Raw genomic sequence first — 18,778 nt, forward strand, 5'->3', positions numbered from 1 at the left:
CTCTTTGATGAATAATCCCTTGTTTATTGCTGTTAATTGGTTCCAGACTTATTTATAAAAGGGACAGTATTAGAGCCCTCTGGACATGAACTAACACCCCTATAGTCAGTTGAACGACCTAATATAGTAGAGCTAATGAGAGTTAATAGGCCATTTAAGACATTAATGCGACCCATGCTGGAGTGTGTTGCTATAAAATGTGTTCCCTTGGGGAGCTGAGTTGCTGTCGGACAGGAAGTGACATTGTGGTTTCAGTGTTGAGTTTTAGGTTGTCGTGGTTTAATGCAGCAACAGTAGCTTGTTTTTAAAAGGGGGGTTTTAATTAGGGACGATTGTGCCTGTTGTGAGATCATTCAAACCTGCAATAAAAGCCTATTGTTTCGGCGATCGAGTCTTACTGACCCTAGTGTCCATTGGGGAATACTACATATCATTCACAGTGTCTTTGAATGCGTCTTCTTTCTGAGTGCTTCATGTATTTTAGTTCATTTGGCCGTTTTAATGCTTGCAAATGTTTTATTTAGGCAAGCTCAGAAGAAAATAGAGACTTTTATTCAGACAGGACAGGTTCCTTTGTCTTCTCTGCCAATGACGCTGGCTTACCTGCATGCTTGATACGTCTACACGTGTGTAAGAACGGTCATCCCTGCAGTCCAGATAAGTCCACTTATTGAGAGTTAAGTTGAGCAGCGTTAGCCATCGGGCTAAAAGGAACAGGCTGTCAATCAACTGTGCTGCACATTTCTTAAGGCGTCAAGTCAGGCAGTGAGTGAGGTTTAACCAACTTCCTATCACAAACCCATTGGTTGGCATCCGTTACACACGCACACCGCACTTGTGTTTCCTGCATGTATTCTGTAACAGGTACAGTTAAGAAAGATTAAATCGTAAATTTATAAACTGTGCCATGTTTTGCAGCTCTAGACCATTTGTCTTTAGTGGAAGAGGAGGCAAAATACGGCTCTCTTGAAGGTAAAGTTTGCCGACCCCTGCGCACAAATCTGTAAATGTGCAGGCACGTGAACGCTGAACTGTGAATGTGGGTGGATCCATTCTACATTCTTTTTTTCTTTCAATGCCTTTTTTTTTGGAATATATATATTTAGCAAATTTTGGACATAATAAAAAAAAATTAAATCACTAAAATCTATTGTAGTAGTCATGGAATTTATTTTTGAGGAAAAAAAATGTATTTATACTTATTTTAAAAGGTATTCTACACATAAACACATTCATTTTGGCCTTACAATCATGGAAAAAATGATTAGACCAACCTTGTTTCTTCAGTTTACTGATCCATTGTAATGCCTGGTACAACTAAAGGTACATTTGTTTGGACATAATATAACAATGACAACAAAAATAGCTCATAAGAGTTACATTTTTTGGCAGTGCAATGCTATAGCTATCATGTAAGAACTCAAGTGATTTTGGTTATCATCAAGGAAGCGTTATCATGGAAGTTGCTAGATATCAGCTCTTAAATTCAACTCTTATGAGCTATATTTGTTATCAGCGTCAAACAAATGTACCTTTCGTTGTGCCAGGCACTACAATGGATCAGTAAACTGACGAAACAAGGCTGGTCTAATCACTTTTTCCATGACTGTAGACACCTGGTACTCTCTGCAGTTGAGTAAACAAACACATCATGCCACTATATAAAGAAATATGCTAAACACGTTGAAGAAGAAAAAGAGCGAAGGCATATCCGCTTTTAAAAATAAGGGTGGTTTATAAAACCCAGATATGACAGGATCACCAAAGTGTGTACAGAAATACAAAGACATCATAGAACAGGTTACACACTCAACATGTACAAACTAGTCTGGAAGAAAAAGCAGTTGGAGGATGAGCGAGAATAAGACATTTTCTTCTTTTCTTTAGTCTCTTCAAATCACAACGAGCCACAATCTTTACATCTTATCAAAGTAGAACATCCATGGAACGAGTACTAACACATTCAGCTAGTCTAGACAACGGCTATGAAGAATATCATGAAGCACTTCAACGTCATTTCACAAAGTTGGGCCTTGTTTCCGGTTTTCCTCCCGTGGGGTCAAAGTGCATCTGTCCACATTACAACTCATGCCACAGCCACAATACCTTCATGCACAAATATACGCTTATTCATATCTACTTCTTTTTTAAAAAATACAAACACACACAAAAAAGCTACAAAATACTGCTTGTCCAAAATGGCAACATCAATCATGGCTGCATCATTGCTAATATACACATCATGTCCAATAAATTAAATTCTATGTACATTGGCAACAAAAAGCAGCATGCAGGCAAAGCATTTTTTTTTGTTTTTGTTTTTACAAAACACTGTGTGGTGGTGAAGCCGTGTATTTTACGCCGTCTAAAAAACAAACATGGTATCCAGTGTATTTCATTACTTTTTTTTACAAAAAATGTTGGACTTCTACATTTAAAAGGACAACAGAGAGAAGAAACAGACTGCTGCTTCCTGTGCCCGTCTGGTGATGACACATTGTCGCCATGAAGACCAACAAACACATGGAAGTCAAAGCGATAATGACGCGTTGCAAGAGACGCTATAAGGACGACCGTCTTGGTACGCACGACTTAATCGATCGTATTAGGGAAAAGTGTCAGCTGCGGGTATCGAACACACAACCTACGCACGGGTAGACTGGAGCGTAGACCACACGGCCATAGCGCTGAATAAGTAAAGTTTACCAACGTACACTTACAGTTTCATTAGTACCACTGTTTTGTCCACCTTCGCCTGTCATCACAGTTTAGCCTCAAACATGCTGCATTTACTTGCAATGGCGTATGAATTAAACATTATTTCTTATTTTAATGACAGTTTAATTTCAGCGAATCTTGGAAAATATGTATTTTTATATATACAGTATATGTCTGTTATATAACCTGTGTACCATTCACGGTAACTCGTGCCACAGTTTGAGCATCCATGAATCCGTCAATTCATTGAGGCAAAACGAAGTGCACTGCTTGGCTGCAACCAGGAGAGGCACTGTTGTGGAGTCATTCTCGACTGGTCGCCGTCTAAAGAAGCTGAACTACATGACATCAGCTATGAGGGCTATCCATCCCTCCTGCAGGCTGCGTTATTCTGCTGAACACTGCCATGGAAACAGGAGTTTCAGAACATTCAGAGATTCTACCTTCCATTTAAAAGTAATTTGATTTACCCCATGGTTGATGAAAGACATTTAGTTAACTGTCCATCGCTATTCCCCATTTGAGTGTAGTTATGAAAAACTTCCAAAATAAGAGCACATATGGTTTCAATGGCTTCTAAATGGAAAAGTGGCTCCTCTTTTTGTGATTTTGGTGAATGAGTCAAATTATTTCGATTCTTAATATTCTAAGAACCAGTGGCACGTTATCTCGAGTTGTGACCCACTAACACAAGCCTCTTTTACACAGAGATGCAGCAAAATAGTACCCTTTTTTCCTTGTGCCGCTGTATTGTGTGAATGGCAATGACCCAAAAGAGGAGGGATGATCGTATAAGGGACGGGAGGGTGCCTGTGTAAAAGGGAATGCTGTAATGTGAATTTGAAACACGTCACCCCTATTGTGCGGAAAGCAATTGTCGCTGTCGGGCAAGTATTTTATATGTCATACATCCAATGATCTGATAGCGGGATGCTGTGTGAAAGTGAAAGACCACATCCCACCTTTGTGGTGTTCTGTGTAAAAAGCAAACCAGGCTCTGGTGCAGCTATTTTGCGGCGTCTCTGTGTTAAAGTCTAGTTAACCCTCAAGTACAAAAATTCTGCTTATTTGACTGTTCAGTTTCCCGATATATATCAGTGAATTCTGAGGCTAATTGAATCCATCATGGCCCCATTTTTTTTTTTTTAATTCCATGATCCCCTCTTTTACAAGGTGTACTTTTATGAGGATGACCTTATTGGGACCTAAGGGTAAAAACTGTATGTTATTTTGAAGGAGGCTGATGAGTAGTGTAGACATAAACATGAGTTAGTCATCAGACTGCTGGAAAGCAAACACAAGTAGACAAAGCCGTGACACATTCTTCCTTTTGGCAGTTAATGCAAAGAGTAGCAATGCAACATGCACTGAGCACTTGAAGATAGCACAACCATTCATTTTGCACTAATCTGAAGAAATGGAGTATAAATGTGTCCAAAACACCTTAGAAAAGACATCATTGTGTAGCCTTACTAGTAGAAACAACACATAACTATGACAGAACCGTATTAATGCACATCAATGTGTTATGTTCCTTTATATTACATTTGTGTCAAAAACGTAGTTTGTATATTAAATGCACTTTTCCCGCAAGTGCCTCCACAGCGTCGTCGTGACAGCACTTTTTGTCTTATAACAACTCAAATTTCAGAAAAGCAACAAACAGGAAAAGTATAAAATAATCCGAGGTCAAACCAGTTGATTTGTTCTTGATATGCTGTGTGCTGGAGTCCGTCCTCAGGTCTCCACTGAATATTTGTTAGAAGTCTTTTCATTGTCCCTGTTGATCCTGCAGTAGTCCAAAGGGGCATGTAAACAGTCGTCTATGCAGCTCGCTGCTAAATCAAAGCATACATGAAATCAAATGGCAACTCTAGCAGACAGAAAAGGAAAAAAAGACGATTCATGGCAGTGTGGTTTCTTTTGTGTGTTGTCCAGTGTGATACAATGTTTGTGCTTTATCATGGTGTGTGTGTGTGTGTGTGTGTTTACATGAAGATGAAGTCTCATTTGTGAGGTCCTCACTGGTTTCCGTCGCTGTGCAATGAAAAAGTCAATATCTTTAAATTTAGGGACGTTTTTTTTTTCTACACATCCATCCATTTTCTATGCCGCTTATCCTGGGACGTTTTTATGTTTATCTTTTAAAAAAGTCAGATAATAATAAAGTACGTACATACATTCATTACCCCCCCCCCAGTTTTAAAATAAAGTAAACTCTGGAGCTAGCAGGTGTTCTTTTTTTTTTTTTTAATGAAAAAAGTCTAAACATTCTTTTCATTGCTGGTGTTGTTCCAATAAAAAAAAAGGAACTTAAAACACATTCCTTTCATGGCCTTTGTTTTCATAATAAAATAACATTTCAATAAATCAGACATTTTTAAATTAAAATTACATTTTTAAAAGATTATTTTCATTGCACAGCGATGATTTCAGAACGTTTAGGCCAAAGATCAGCGATGGTAAAGAAGATCCAAAGAAGATAGCGTGTGTATTTGTGTGTACGTGTACGTGTGTGTTTGTTAGGCGTTCAGCTGAAGGCCTCATCATCCGTATCTTCTATGAGAACCTTTGTGTCCTTTTTGGATCTGGAAAAAAAACAAGAACATTTGTATCTGTTGAAACACATCATATGCATGTTGAGAGACAGTCATTACCAGGAAGTGTACGCTGAATCAAAAGCACAGTAATCCCTCGTTTATCACGTGTTGGTTCCAGACGTGATACATTCATTTCTGCCAAGTAGGATTCCTTATTTATAGATTGAATATTGTCTTCGTTGGAGCATAGAAAACCTGTTTACGACCTTCCAAATACAGTTTTTAACATTACTAGAGCCCTCTAGACATGAAATAACACCCCTACAGTCACCTTTACACTCGTATTACCCAATATAGTCGACATAATGAGAGTAAATAAGCCATTTCAAGACATAAATAAGACCTGTGCTCGCGTGTGTTGCTATAATTGTGTTCCCTAGGGGAGCCGAGTTCAGAGTTGAGTTTTAGCTTGGCATGGGTGTCGGCCGTAACAGTGGCCCCTATTTTAATTAGGGATTTTTATTGGGAATTATTGTCCCCGTAGTGAGATAATTCAAACCTGCAATAAAAGCCAATTGTTCCAGCGATTAAGCCTGGTGTTTGTGTGTCTCACCGAACAATACAGCAACATTACTGACACTTATTGACCAGTGTAGGATCCTACGTATCATTCATAGCGTCTTTGAATGCGTCTTTGAATGCCTTAAATTTGTATTTTAGTTCACTTAATCATCTTTATGCTTGAAAATGCTTAATTTAGGCAAAAAATACATACAATTTGCTTCAATATGCGTTTTTTTAAAACTAATAATAGGAAGTATTCAACCACAAAACAGCAAGAGTGAAGCCGCAAAATTTGAACCGCGAGGACGACTGTTGTGTACTTTTATTATGACTTTGTGTTGTACACGCCACTACGTTGGAACCCAGAAAGTTGAGGATAGCGGATTGCGCATGTGTACCTATTATTTAGGCCGGAAAGTGTGAATATTTGAATACGTGGTTGTCACTGTGTCTATGTGAACTTCTTACTGTGAGGAGGACAGCAGAGGTCGCCGCAGCGAGAGGCTGTAAGACCTCTTCCACGTCTTCTTGCCAGAGCGGTTCCGGACTCCGTCGTCCTGGTCCATCATCTGCTCCAGCAGCGTCTGGTCATCGGCGTTGAGCGGAGCCACGGAAATGTCTCTCACCGCACGGAACTCACCACAGTTGTTCAAGTGCTCGTTCTCCAGACGGAAGAAGTTCCACACAAAACGCCTGACAGTGAAGATGAAGGAGGAGGTGGTCATGATACAGCAAAGTACATGTAAGCAGAGTGACTCATTCAAAGCTCCCCTACTGTGGAAAAGCGGCTTTTCAATGTTCTAGCAGTAATACAGCGTGTGTATTACTGCTTTACGTTGATCATGATCTACCGGTCCATCGTGAAGGTAGTGCGGGTCGATCGCATGTGTCACCTACATCACTATGTAGATGTCATATGACATCAGTCAACTGACATTAAGCTCCCCTCCCGCTGTAAGTGGTTTATTTTCTATGCCGCTTAATCCGTATTAGAGTCGAGGGGGTATGCTGGAGCCTATCCCACCTGACTTTGGGTGAGAGGCGGGGTACACTGTGGACTAGTCGCCAGTCATTCGCAGGGCACATACTGTATATAGTAGACAACCTTACACACTCACATTCATATCTTAATAATTCAGATTAAGGATAAACTAACTCAGCAGTAACACACTTCCAATACACTATTGTCAGACCTGCTGACAAATAGTATAATATGGAACATTTAAAGTCCAGTATAAGGAGGCGGATATACCTGAAGACCTCCAGAGGAGCAAGCACAGTGGCCACAATGTCACCCACTGAGTGAATCTTGGTCATCGTGGTCAGAGAGATCTGGATGGTCCAGGCAAACCGCAGAATCACGTCTTCTATGATGGCACAGTAGTAGTAGGCCTGCACACACACACAGGAGGATGGATTCCACTCAGTCTCACCAGGTGTGTGTGCAGGTGAGGGGCTCTACACTGCCATACGCTACCTTGTGTGGGTAAACAATCTCTTCTCTGAGGAAGGTGTTCTCTCCAGCTCCACGGTCAAAAAGACCCCAGTCCATTCGCAGATCCCAGATCAGTGTGTACAAGGAGCTTATCGAAGAGAAGACGACCAGCAGGTAGAAGAACATGTCTGCATCCGTGTGGCCTTGCTCTGCAACACACACACACACACACACACACACACATACGTACAGCTGCGGTCAAAAGTTTGCATACACTCATCATAGACGTGAATGTCACATTAATTTTGGGTCTTAGTGATTTAGCGCATGGACTCACCTAAATATTTTGGTGCTGGAAGTACTAGAATATCCTAAGGTGACAAGGCCAAACCCTATTAACCTCTCACTATTGATCATGATTGACTGCAGCTGCTAGTTTCTCATTTGACAGCATTATTCTCTGAACAATGCAAAGTCCAAGGAACTCGGTGAAGACCTGCTGGCTCACCCCAAAGGTGTTTGACGGGGCTATACTTAATTTATTGGAATAATAATTAAGATTTAAGGGAAACTACGGAGGACTGTAACCAGACTATTGACGGATTAACTCACAAAATCAAGCGGCATGTCTTAATACGTTTGTCCTATTTGTACGTCCTCATTCAAGTCAGTACAACTTGGTGGCCACTAGAGGGCGCAATCCCACCATGCATACATGACATACAGTATAAGGTAGGTACGTTTCATTTCAAAGTCCATTGTTGGTTCGTTATGTCGACATGATAACAGCTAAATGATAACGTGATTGTGAAAGGCTGAAGAAACATTAACATCACTTTCTGACTCTCTATATTTGGACTCCCTGTATATCTGCTAGCCATTTGTTGGTTTGCTGGTAAGACTGTGCCAAAAACTACAAAGAATTTGGTTGATGCTTTTGTTGTTATGGTTTAACAACAATGAGGCCAAGTGGTGCAGCGAGCAAGCACACCTGCTACGATGCATTGAAGTGGAACATATGTAATGGTTTCATTTATTTTGAACATGCACACAAGTTACGTTGGACTACATCAGGGGTGTCCAAACTTTTTCCAGCGAGGGCCACATAGTGAAAAATGAAAGGACGCAAGGGCCACTTGGATATTTTGTAAAGCAACACGTGTACAGGTAGATATGCTAAGAAGCTACAGGTATACGTAGAGCAAGAAAAAACTGCATTTCACCTTTGTAATACAGGTGAAATGCTACTAAAAATGACGTTTTATTCCATCATACCAGTTTTTTGTTCTTCATTCCATTTCCTTAATATTTTAACTTTATTCCCGTACAATTACAGCTGTTTTTTTTTCTATTTCTAGTGTTTTTTTCATTTCGTCTTTCCTCTTGTAAATTTTCTTCTTGTAATTATAACTTTATTCCCTGAATATTTTTTATCTTTTAAAACAATGCATTTTTTGTTACTAAAATGATATTGTTTCTCAAGTTTATTCTCATAAAATTGCAACAATTTTTTTCCTCTTGTTTTGACTTTTAAAATTTCTGCTGTTGATTTTTAAAAATAATTTCCCAAATATTCCAACTTTCTTGTATATTTTCTTTTAATATTTTAACATGTTAATACATTTTCCCTCAACCTAAGTTTCCAAAAATGACAACTTTAATCATTGTTTTTGACAATAAAACTTTTTTTTGAATATTTCAACTTCATGCTATTAAAATGATTATGATTTTTCTCATGCTATGACTTTATTCTTGTGAAATGATGGCCTTTTTTTCTCCCCTTGCTAGATGACAACTCTTCTCTCAATTTAATTTAGATTTTTGATTGATTTTCCCATTTTTTGCTGCTGCTGTTTTTTTTAAATTAAGTTTCCTTGTTAAATTACATTTTTAGACTGTGCTGCGGGCCGATAAAATCACAGCCGAGGTCCACAAACGGCCCCCGGGCCGCACTTTTGACATCCCTGGACTACATCACGGTACAATTCACAGTCTACATGTCCAAAAAGGACGAAAAGGACAAATGTGGTACAATAGGAGTCTAGGTTGTAGTCACTGTAAATAGTGTGAAGTCGTGGTTAGACATAGCGTACGACTCTTCTTCCTTGTACTTTGTAAACATCAACTGCTTGTACTGTTTCTTGAAATGGCTCATTTTAGTGCATTGTTTGAGTTCTTTACTCAGGCCGTTCCATAATTTGAGCCACATACTGACATGTTGAAGGTTTTTAGCGTTGTTCTCGCGTGTATGTGTTTTTAGTTACATTCTTCGTATTTCTCTCCTGTTGAGAGGAGTTTGGGGGCATTTAAGAAAGATCTTGGTGTCATTCTACTTAGAAGTGTGTTATTTCTGGTGGCGAGTCATGTGATGAGCTATGATGAGTTTTGACTTGTGATGTGTGAGTGTGGAGCGATGGTTCAACGACACCTGAGTGTCTGTGATGCTTCGTCACTGATAAACTCTGCCCGTCTGTGACTCACACACACACACACACACACACATACACTGGTCTACGCTGACTACCATCCCTCAGCGTCAATCGTCCACCGCATCGTGACATTTCCACCACCGCTCCCCCAGTGCTGCGCTGTTTAACTGCGGAATTCATTCTACTGTTGCTTCTACAGCTCAGCCACTTTGAGATGGAAGTGACCCTCGTGCCATCGCTGACATTTGCCAGCCCCTGGAGAAGATCATTGATGTGATTTGCTCATTGGAGCCACATGCACGTAGTTAACCCTTCGCCACAGGGCAATTAAAAGGTTACACATGCTGAAATGAACACGGAATGTGGCTGTGGTGGTCAAAGGCTGCTGTCTCACACACGCGCACAATTTTATGCGACAGCATATTGGGGGGGTTGCGGCATGGCTCAGGTGGTAGAGTGGTCGTCTCCCAACCTTAAGGTTGCGGGTCCATCCTCCTGTGACCATGTCAAAGTATCCTTGGGCAAGGAGCAACGCCCAGTTGCTCCTGATGCTGCGTCATCAGTAGGTAAATGTCAAAGCGCTTTAAGCGATAATTGGAAAGGCTCTCTTATTTCTGAAATTTCAAAGCTCAGCTATACACTGTTTCATGTAATACTTCACTTTAAAACTTCATTTTTAAACTAATAATGATTTGGAGTACATGAGAAAGCGGGAAGGTAAACCGTAGCGCTCTATGACCACATTGTCGTTTAACAAGTATATTGCACAACACCGCAGCAACAAAACCAATGTTATGCAATAGTTCCGCTGATGAGTTCATTGTAAATAACAGTATGGAAATTGTAACACCCACGAGTTTCACACCAACTGCTGAGTAGCACAAGCAACGTTTTACTATTCATGACACTTCAATAAAAAACTACATCAGTAGGTTGCCTACAGCCGCAGCTGTGAATGCCGATGTTTTGGCACTAATTACACACCCTGGTGGTTCTTTGCTTTTGTCGACTACGCACCCAGCGACTCCAGGAGACTTGATTAATTGAACAGAGGCGTGAACCACAGCAGTTATGGTAAATGAAGTCATACATACGGGTTATCTTTGGAGTAACCGCTGTAGCGTGTCTGACTTTCTGTTCCTGCCAACTCACCCTGCCCTTTCTCTGCTGTGCACCACACCCGTGATTGTGCCCCACAAAACCTGCCTAGCGATAAGCAGCTGCATGTGACCAAGAATGCTGTGAAAACCAGTTAATTATTAGAAATTGAAACCAGTGAAATTCTGATAACGGAAGTCACATTCTTCCGTATAAAAACACCACTGGTCATTTTTTAGTGAACACACTGTCACGCCAGGACTGCAAACGCAAATGATCTGAATGCTAAATCTGGTGCACCCGTCAATTCTATAAGAATAATGTAAAGTGCACACTGTGCATAAAGAAAGGACGATCTGTTTCTATGGCAACACGCATCTATCAGAGACACAATGAAAAAATCCCGGAGTCCGCATGGAAGTCAAACACGACAGGGAAGTAGTTTTGTACAAGGCTTAATACTGTCACTGGCCAGGTCTGGCTCCAGATGTGAATATATTAACTGCAGCCGGAGCCTGTTTGGCCCTAACAAGAGTGAATTAAAGTGTCTTCATCTTTATTGGTTAACATGATTTGAGCGTGTACGGCACATTCCTCGCCTCATGACCGATGAGGGCTCAGTGCATTAAATGAGGCTGTAAAAGCTGTCAAGCTCCTTGCCTCATCTCTATTCTAGCGGAGTCCTCTTTAACCTCGGGCCTCTCCTCCTCCTCCTTTCCTTGATAACAGCACATTTAAGGAAATTGACTTTTCAAACTGTATTACATTAAGTGACGTCAAATCAAAGAGGAGCACTGACTGAGAAGTCAAATAATTTCATGAAAAAAACGTTTGAAACAGGTACCTTTATTTGAGTGTGTACACTCCAGACACAACATTAAGTACACCTACACCGCGGGTGTCCAAAGTGCAGCCCGGGGGCCATTTGTAGCCCGTGGCTGTTTTTTCATTGGCCCGCGGCACGTTCTAAAAAAATTTAACAAGAAAATAAAACATTAAAAATAATAAAAAATAATAATATAGTCAATAATAAAGTCAAAATATCAGGAGAAAAAAAATCACTATTTTATACGAATAAACTTGGAATAATATGAAGAAAATTCATTAGTCATCTTTGTAGCATAGACTCGAAATATTAAAGAAAAACATTTTTTATTAAAAGTAATGACATGGGAAACAAACAAAACCAAATAAAGTTGTAATTTTTGGAAAATTGGGTTGGGGAAAAAGTTATATCAGAACGAAGTCCAAATATTAATAATAAATAAATTCAGAATATTACAAGAAGAAAATTTACAAAGATTATTTAAGAAGAAAGTGGAAATATTTGGAAAATTAAACAGCAAAAATGAGAAAAAAAAAAGCAAACCGCTAGGGTTAGGGTTGGTGGCGGGGGGCATACTTTTTCCACTCAGGGCAATGTAGGTTTGGATTACATTTTTTTTCTCCCTTAATAATAAAAAGTTACATTTAAAAACTGCATTTTGTGTTCAATTGTGTTGTCATTGACTAATATTTAAATTTGTTTGATAATCTGAAACATTCACATGTGACAAACATGCAAAAAAAAAAAAAACAGGAAGGAGGCAAACATTTTTTCACACCACTGTATATCACAAAACTGAGATGCAGTTTTTTCTCGAAATATATAAAGCGCCTTAGCATTCCTGTTTCGCCATCGTAAGCTGTACCTTTAATTTCCTTGTGAGTGCTACTAGTGCAGCTGCGTCTGAAGTGTAATCAGCTTTTGTATTTAGTTCAGCTGGTCCCTTTTCTAGCATCACTACCTTAACACTCTTCTATTTTTACTTGGTGCCTTACATAATTAGTCATTTGCACCGCTCCCTTTGTTCATTTTTGTACATTGCCGCTCTCTGCGGGTAGACTTATTGCCATTAAAGCCGATTTATCCAAGCCAGCCACCATGTCTCCGCATCCTGAGGTGACGCTACAACATATAAATAGCAAAGCGTGACACTAATGAGCTGCAATACAAGAGATGTATAAATAATTCTGCCGTTGAATGTTTAAATGGGAGTGCATTATATTCAGAGCTGCTTTCATGATGCTAAGTTAGGTAAGCAAAACAATTAGGAACATGACTTTTATTTGTAGTTTTTTGGTTTGGGGATTTTTTTTTTCCCCACAGATCATTAAAAAAAATTCCATACCTCACTCTAGCAAGCACTTCTGCATTTTGTTTCTTCCCCACAATGCCTCATGCCTGAGAAGACCTTCTTAACTTCTGTCTAAAATGGTAAGCATCTCACACATAATGCTGGTTTGCATCTTTGGGTGTCCACACTATAAATGAAGAGCTACATTGAATTTGATCCTCACACTAAATAAAGGGTTTAGGATAAATCCTCCATTGGCTCCATTGCCTATTGTCTTACAGGCCTGAGATGAGCCTTTAATAAAAAGGGATCATCATCACTGCAGTGAATGTTTATCTGTGCGGGGGATCTGCCGTGCTCAAGGGTAGACTCAGGCTGTGTCCACACATTTGTTGTATTTGTAGTTTTATGCTTTCCCGTTGATAAGAGGCGAGCTATTCCAGGAAGAGGTGAGGTGGTGAGGTCACACACAAACACCATCAGGGCTGTCCGTGATGGGCTTAGCAATGATGGTGACACATCCTCACGGGCAGATTGATTATGAATGGACAGTAAAACTCAGCAGCATGAACTACATCCCACACCTCCTTCAACATTATGGACCCCATCCAGCAGTTTTAAAATATTGGATCTTTTTTTTTAAATAAAAATGAGGCAGTTTAAATAAGATCCAATGTTTATATTACAGGATTGCTGGAAGATCATCGTACTACTTCGTACAACTATTAATAAAATATGTCAATTTTGACACTAACAAAAACCAACAGGTCATCAAACCCAATGCAACCCTTTCTCACGGTGCAACCAAAATAACACAAGTTTGTAACACGTGGAACACACAATGTAACTACACTACATGGACTATTACACACTAATATACAGCCGTCATTTGCAATATCGCGGTTCATTAATTAGCGGTGCATTAATTAATGATCGCTGTTTCGACGTCGACTACTGTATGATCTATTATTATTAGTCGAAACATATTGAAATACAAGTATTCTGGCCGTCACATTGATGAGCCATATATTCTTATTACATTATCTCATCTTGCACTCGATGGTGACAGCCATGGATGCAGAGTGAAAAAAAGGTTCTCCTCCCATTCCGTGTGGAAGTGGTAAGTTTTTGCCTTTTTCGTCATTCTTCCCCACTCCGTTTGAAACCCTTAAGTTTAGAAATAATAAATTCAAGAGTACATTTTTTTAAATCACTTCATAAAAAAAGCACAGATTTGTCCAACACAGAAATAAATATGCAGTGAGCCTGAACACCTCACCAGCCATCAGTGCACTGTGCTTATTATCCTTCTGTGTGTGTTCTATGAACTAATAAACCACACATGCACAATGATTAATGGATTCCCTGGCCGGACTCTGTCTACAGTGTCCCAAGTCTAACAGAACCACTATCCATTCTTCACAGAGACTGAGTCACCAATGTGTGGATGCTTTGTTTGGGCACTTGACTAGTTTGTTAGGCACACTGTTTGGCTGTATGATAACAGACAGCATACAAAACAGAGACAAAACCACGGTTTCACTGTACAGTACATGCCAAAACAATACTATTTTACAGTACCATAGACTAAAGTATAAACAATACGGCATGCTGTGTATCCTGTTAGGAAAGCGTGCGTGTGAGCTTCCCAGAATGTTTTGAGTGTTATAAACGAGTATAAAATACTATTGTTTTGCATGTATGTTAGTGTTTGAGCATCTTGATACCTGCATAGTCCGAGTAGGGTGTTCCGCACGTGTAACTTGCTGTGTTATTTCTGGTTGCACCACGACTGAGACAGGCGTTTGGGTTGATAAGTTCCTGTCGGTTTGGGACGTCTGAGCAAGGTTGTAAATATCAAGATGATTCGCTGTGTGTAAAGAACACTTTAATAAGCAAGTTGAAGTTTGCCTTTGTCTGCTTTCTGTGTAACTCAAGCTTTACCATCCATCCGTCCATTTTCTATACCGCTTCTCCTTCTTCTTTAGGGTCGCGGGGGCATGCTGGGGCCTATCCCAGCTGACTTTGGGCCAGCCAATCACAGGGCATATAGACAAACAACCATTCACACTCACATTCTATGACCTATGCATGTCGTCAATTAACCTAACATGCATGTTTTTGGAATGTGGGAGGAAACCGGAGTACCCGGAGAAAACCCACGCACGCACGGGAAGAACATGCAAACTCCACACAGAAATGCCCGAAGCAAATGAGATGATGAACAGCATGATTCATTTTCTTTAAATTACCAAAATCCGTGAATTGGAGGATCTACTGTATGTTTAACAATGTGGTTGTAGTTTGCATTAGAGCACAATTGTGCTGCATCACACTGAGGTGTTTTTAATATTTTGGCTAAGAGTAAGCTGTAGCTACATTAAGTAAGTCAAATTTGCCAAACAGATCTCAGTATGATCTACATCGTTCCAAACTACAACCACAGTAATAATCCCGACTGCATATTGTTGAATGAATGCCTCTTCAAAGCAGGGTATTAATTATGTCCCTATTTTTGCAGGAGCTCACATTAAATATCTGCGCTGCATGTGTGCAAGTGTCCAATTTCCCAACAACCTCCATCACTGAAGAGGTCCAGACCTCCATTATCATGTGGGATGAAAGAAAGCTTCATAGAGAATAAGACATGAAGTGAGGCCATTAGTCGACAGGCTTCAGACCAGAGGAAGGAGGCGGAGGAGGATGTGGCTTAATGGATACGTTTGGTACCGGGATGCAGAGACCTGCCTGTCGCTGCTTCCTCGTTCATTTGATACGAAATCAGTCGTCTTAGGGGGAATTAAAAACATATACAAAGTGACCACAATGTTAGGAACACCTGTACACAAGAGCTGTATCAAAACAGGAGAGGGACCACATTAAAAACAAATCTATAAACATTGTTAAATGACATCTCTCTAACAGTGCCAATCAAGACGGATGGATGCAGGTGTACCAAATATTATGGTCAGTAGGTGTATATCAAAAAAGTGATGCTAGGGGATTTTGAAAGTGTGATAGCCGGACTTGGACCTGGAAAAAAATAAATCTATAAACTGACATCTGAGAGGAAGATGAGAGGGGAAAAAGGCTGCTTTGAAATCCTCCATGTGGTCGGGAACCTATGATGGAGAGCTGGAGAGGAGCTTTTGCTGTCTTTGAGCATCAACCCCTTTGTGATTGTGCCTTGTAGATGAGGATAATTGCAGGCTGATTGCAAGGCCGTCACAAGGAGAGTGACTTGACTTTTATTGTAGCACAAAAGCTCAAATTTTCATCCCATCAATGTTGCTTTTCTTGCTCCTCCTCTCTTTCAGGCTGTCTTTTAATCTCCCTAACCTTTGTGACCCTCAGACTGAACACAGATCTGCACTTTGTTTACCAGTGGATGTGTCTGACAGACCTTTTCCATTTCTGTAATATAAACGGCGAACAAAGGCCAACTTCTGGCATTCAGACGCCACCTTTACTGCCCACGCACACATCTCAACACAAAGCTTGTGTACTGACATTTTCCCTTGAGGCCCATACTGCGGATTTAGACGACAGACTTATTTATTTTCCTCTTTTAGCCCAGAATAAAGCAAACAGCAGCAGCGTATGACCCACAGAGTGTAGGTGCGTGTGTTTTACCTCTGTGTGTGGCGTACAGCGCGGCGAAGGTAACCACGAAGAAGGTGGTGGAATATTTCCCAGCGTTCACCAGGTGGGGAAAGGCCCTCTTGGTGTCCCGGTAACGCCTAAGACACTGGATGAAGCGCAGCCAGGCGGGCAGACACTGAATGATGGCACGCAGGCCGTACGAGTAGCTATGGCACACGAAGTTACCGGAGTCTGCAAGGTGAAAACAGTTGATACACCTCATCATTAACATCATCAGAAACCTTTGGGATTCCATGACTTATACAATCAAAGTATACGTCAGCAAGTCATACAGAAACCGGAGAGTTGGGCGAGGCATTTCACCCATTTTTGACAAAAGTTTCGATACAATTAATCACAATATCCTAATTACAAAACTAGAAAGATATGGATCTGAGAATTAGTTGTGAACTGGGTTAAAAGTTACTTAGCAGACAGGCGGCAAAATGTGAAGCTAGGAAAATATACATCTGCAAGATTAAATATATAATTCGGTGTACCCCAGGGGTCAATACTGGGACCAAAACTGTTCAATCTATACATATATACCTGTATATATATACACAATATATACAACATCTGTAAAGTCACGAAAGACGTAAAGCTTTTACGTAACGTAAAGCAGTAACTGATTACTTGCAGAAGATACAACTGCATTATGTCCTGAAGGTAGCACACAAGAGCTAATAAAAAACAACAACAAAAAACTAAAAAGATGGTTTCATAAAAACATACTATCCCTAAGTAACCTAAGTAAAACTAAAATAGTGCTATTTGGTAAGTGCAAATTGATGGTGTGGCCTGAACGAAAATTCATTTCTCAGGGTCATAATACAGTAGATGACAAAACGAACTGGAAATGTCACACTAAAAATATACAACATAAAGTGGCAAGAAACACCTCAATACTGAATAAGGCAAAATTGGCTCTAGACCAAAAATCACTCCATACTCTCTATTGATCTCTGGTATTGCCATATCATATATTACCATATAACTGACTGTGTGGAGATATATACAATAACTATACTGTAAAAGTACTATATAAAGTACTTCACTCACTAACTGCGCTACAAAAAGGTTAGGATAATTCATAATGCTGCTTATAGAGAACATACAAACCCCTTATTCCTAAAATCACAATTATTAAAATTTGCTGACCTGGTAAACTTTCAAACAACTAAAATTCTACGTTAAGCAAACAACGCTAAAACGTACAAAAACAGAGGAGAAATATGTTCTGAGAGAAAAATTAAACCTAAAACACTTATATGCACGGATTTCTGTATATGGAATGAAGTCGTGGAAGAGACTGGGTAAGGGACTCAAACAATGCACTAAATTGAACGATTTCAAGAAACAAAATACAAGGAAGAAGACACCTGAACCACCGTGTGCATACAATGCTACGGTATGTCTAACCACTCTTACACTGACTACCAACTCTTCAGTTCTGGTGAGTACATTGTCTGTACTCGGTCATTATATAAACTATTTTATCAGTTATTATCAATTTATTACTACGATTAAGTCACAATAAATAAATACAGGAGCAAAAAAGTGACTAAGTGTAACTGATGTTACACCAACTTTGTACCTTTTTATTAGTTACAAATGAACCTTTTAAGGTCACAAAATGAGGATTAAGCACTGGTCATATAGAACAACGCACCGTTTATTTTAGGCAACAAGCCCTTGCTGTTGCTCCACTGCAACTCGAAGATGTAGAAGCAGATGAGATACTCCAGGTCCATCAGGACCACCACCAGCGAGTTGAGCTGGTCAGCCAGCCAGAAGTCTGCGAACTCCACACGGTGAAACGGTGCTGTAAACACCCGGAACTGGAGAGAAGAAACAAGAGGATGAAAAGCAAAAGACACTCATTCACAGCTCAGACATTTACTGGACAGCTCAGCGTGCTAAAAAATAATGTTCGTTGCTGTGGTTGTAGTTTGCAGTGGCATCACTGAGAGGTTTTCAACCATTTAATGACTCGGGTGATGCATACTGTACTTAATAAAGTGGCTATTCTGATAAACTACTGCTTCAAATGACTGCAACTGTGTCTAATTGTGTGTCATATGAGCTGTGGTACGCAGGTAACAACCTCGCTTCATTAGAAACACGATGAACATGAGATTTGCTGTGGTGTAAAACTGCACGACACCCAATTGAGAGCCGTTTCTAATATTATGACCCGATCATATCAATATTAGCACCCCCTCTCTGTGCCGA

At 40.0% G+C, this 18,778-nt stretch overlaps 1 protein-coding gene across 1 annotated transcript in view; it reads right to left on the reverse strand.

The window, feature by feature from the left end:
• Positions 1-1,715: 1,715 nt before the first annotated feature.
• Positions 1,716-18,778, reverse strand: part of xpr1a (xenotropic and polytropic retrovirus receptor 1a) — an 88,597-nt gene continuing 71,534 nt past the window's right edge. The window contains exons 10-15 of the mRNA XM_054788670.1: positions 18,216-18,384; positions 16,535-16,735; positions 7,300-7,466; positions 7,075-7,214; positions 6,291-6,515; positions 1,716-5,306 (exon numbers count right to left, since the gene is read on the reverse strand). Coding sequence (XP_054644645.1) covers positions 5,249-5,306; positions 6,291-6,515; positions 7,075-7,214; positions 7,300-7,466; positions 16,535-16,735; positions 18,216-18,384 — 960 coding nt within the window. The 3' untranslated portion in view covers positions 1,716-5,248. The remainder of the gene's footprint in view (positions 5,307-6,290; positions 6,516-7,074; positions 7,215-7,299; positions 7,467-16,534; positions 16,736-18,215; positions 18,385-18,778) is intronic.

This window comes from Dunckerocampus dactyliophorus, chromosome 10, assembly GCF_027744805.1.
Source record: "Dunckerocampus dactyliophorus isolate RoL2022-P2 chromosome 10, RoL_Ddac_1.1, whole genome shotgun sequence".
Classification (NCBI taxonomy): Eukaryota; Metazoa; Chordata; class Actinopteri; order Syngnathiformes; family Syngnathidae; genus Dunckerocampus; species Dunckerocampus dactyliophorus.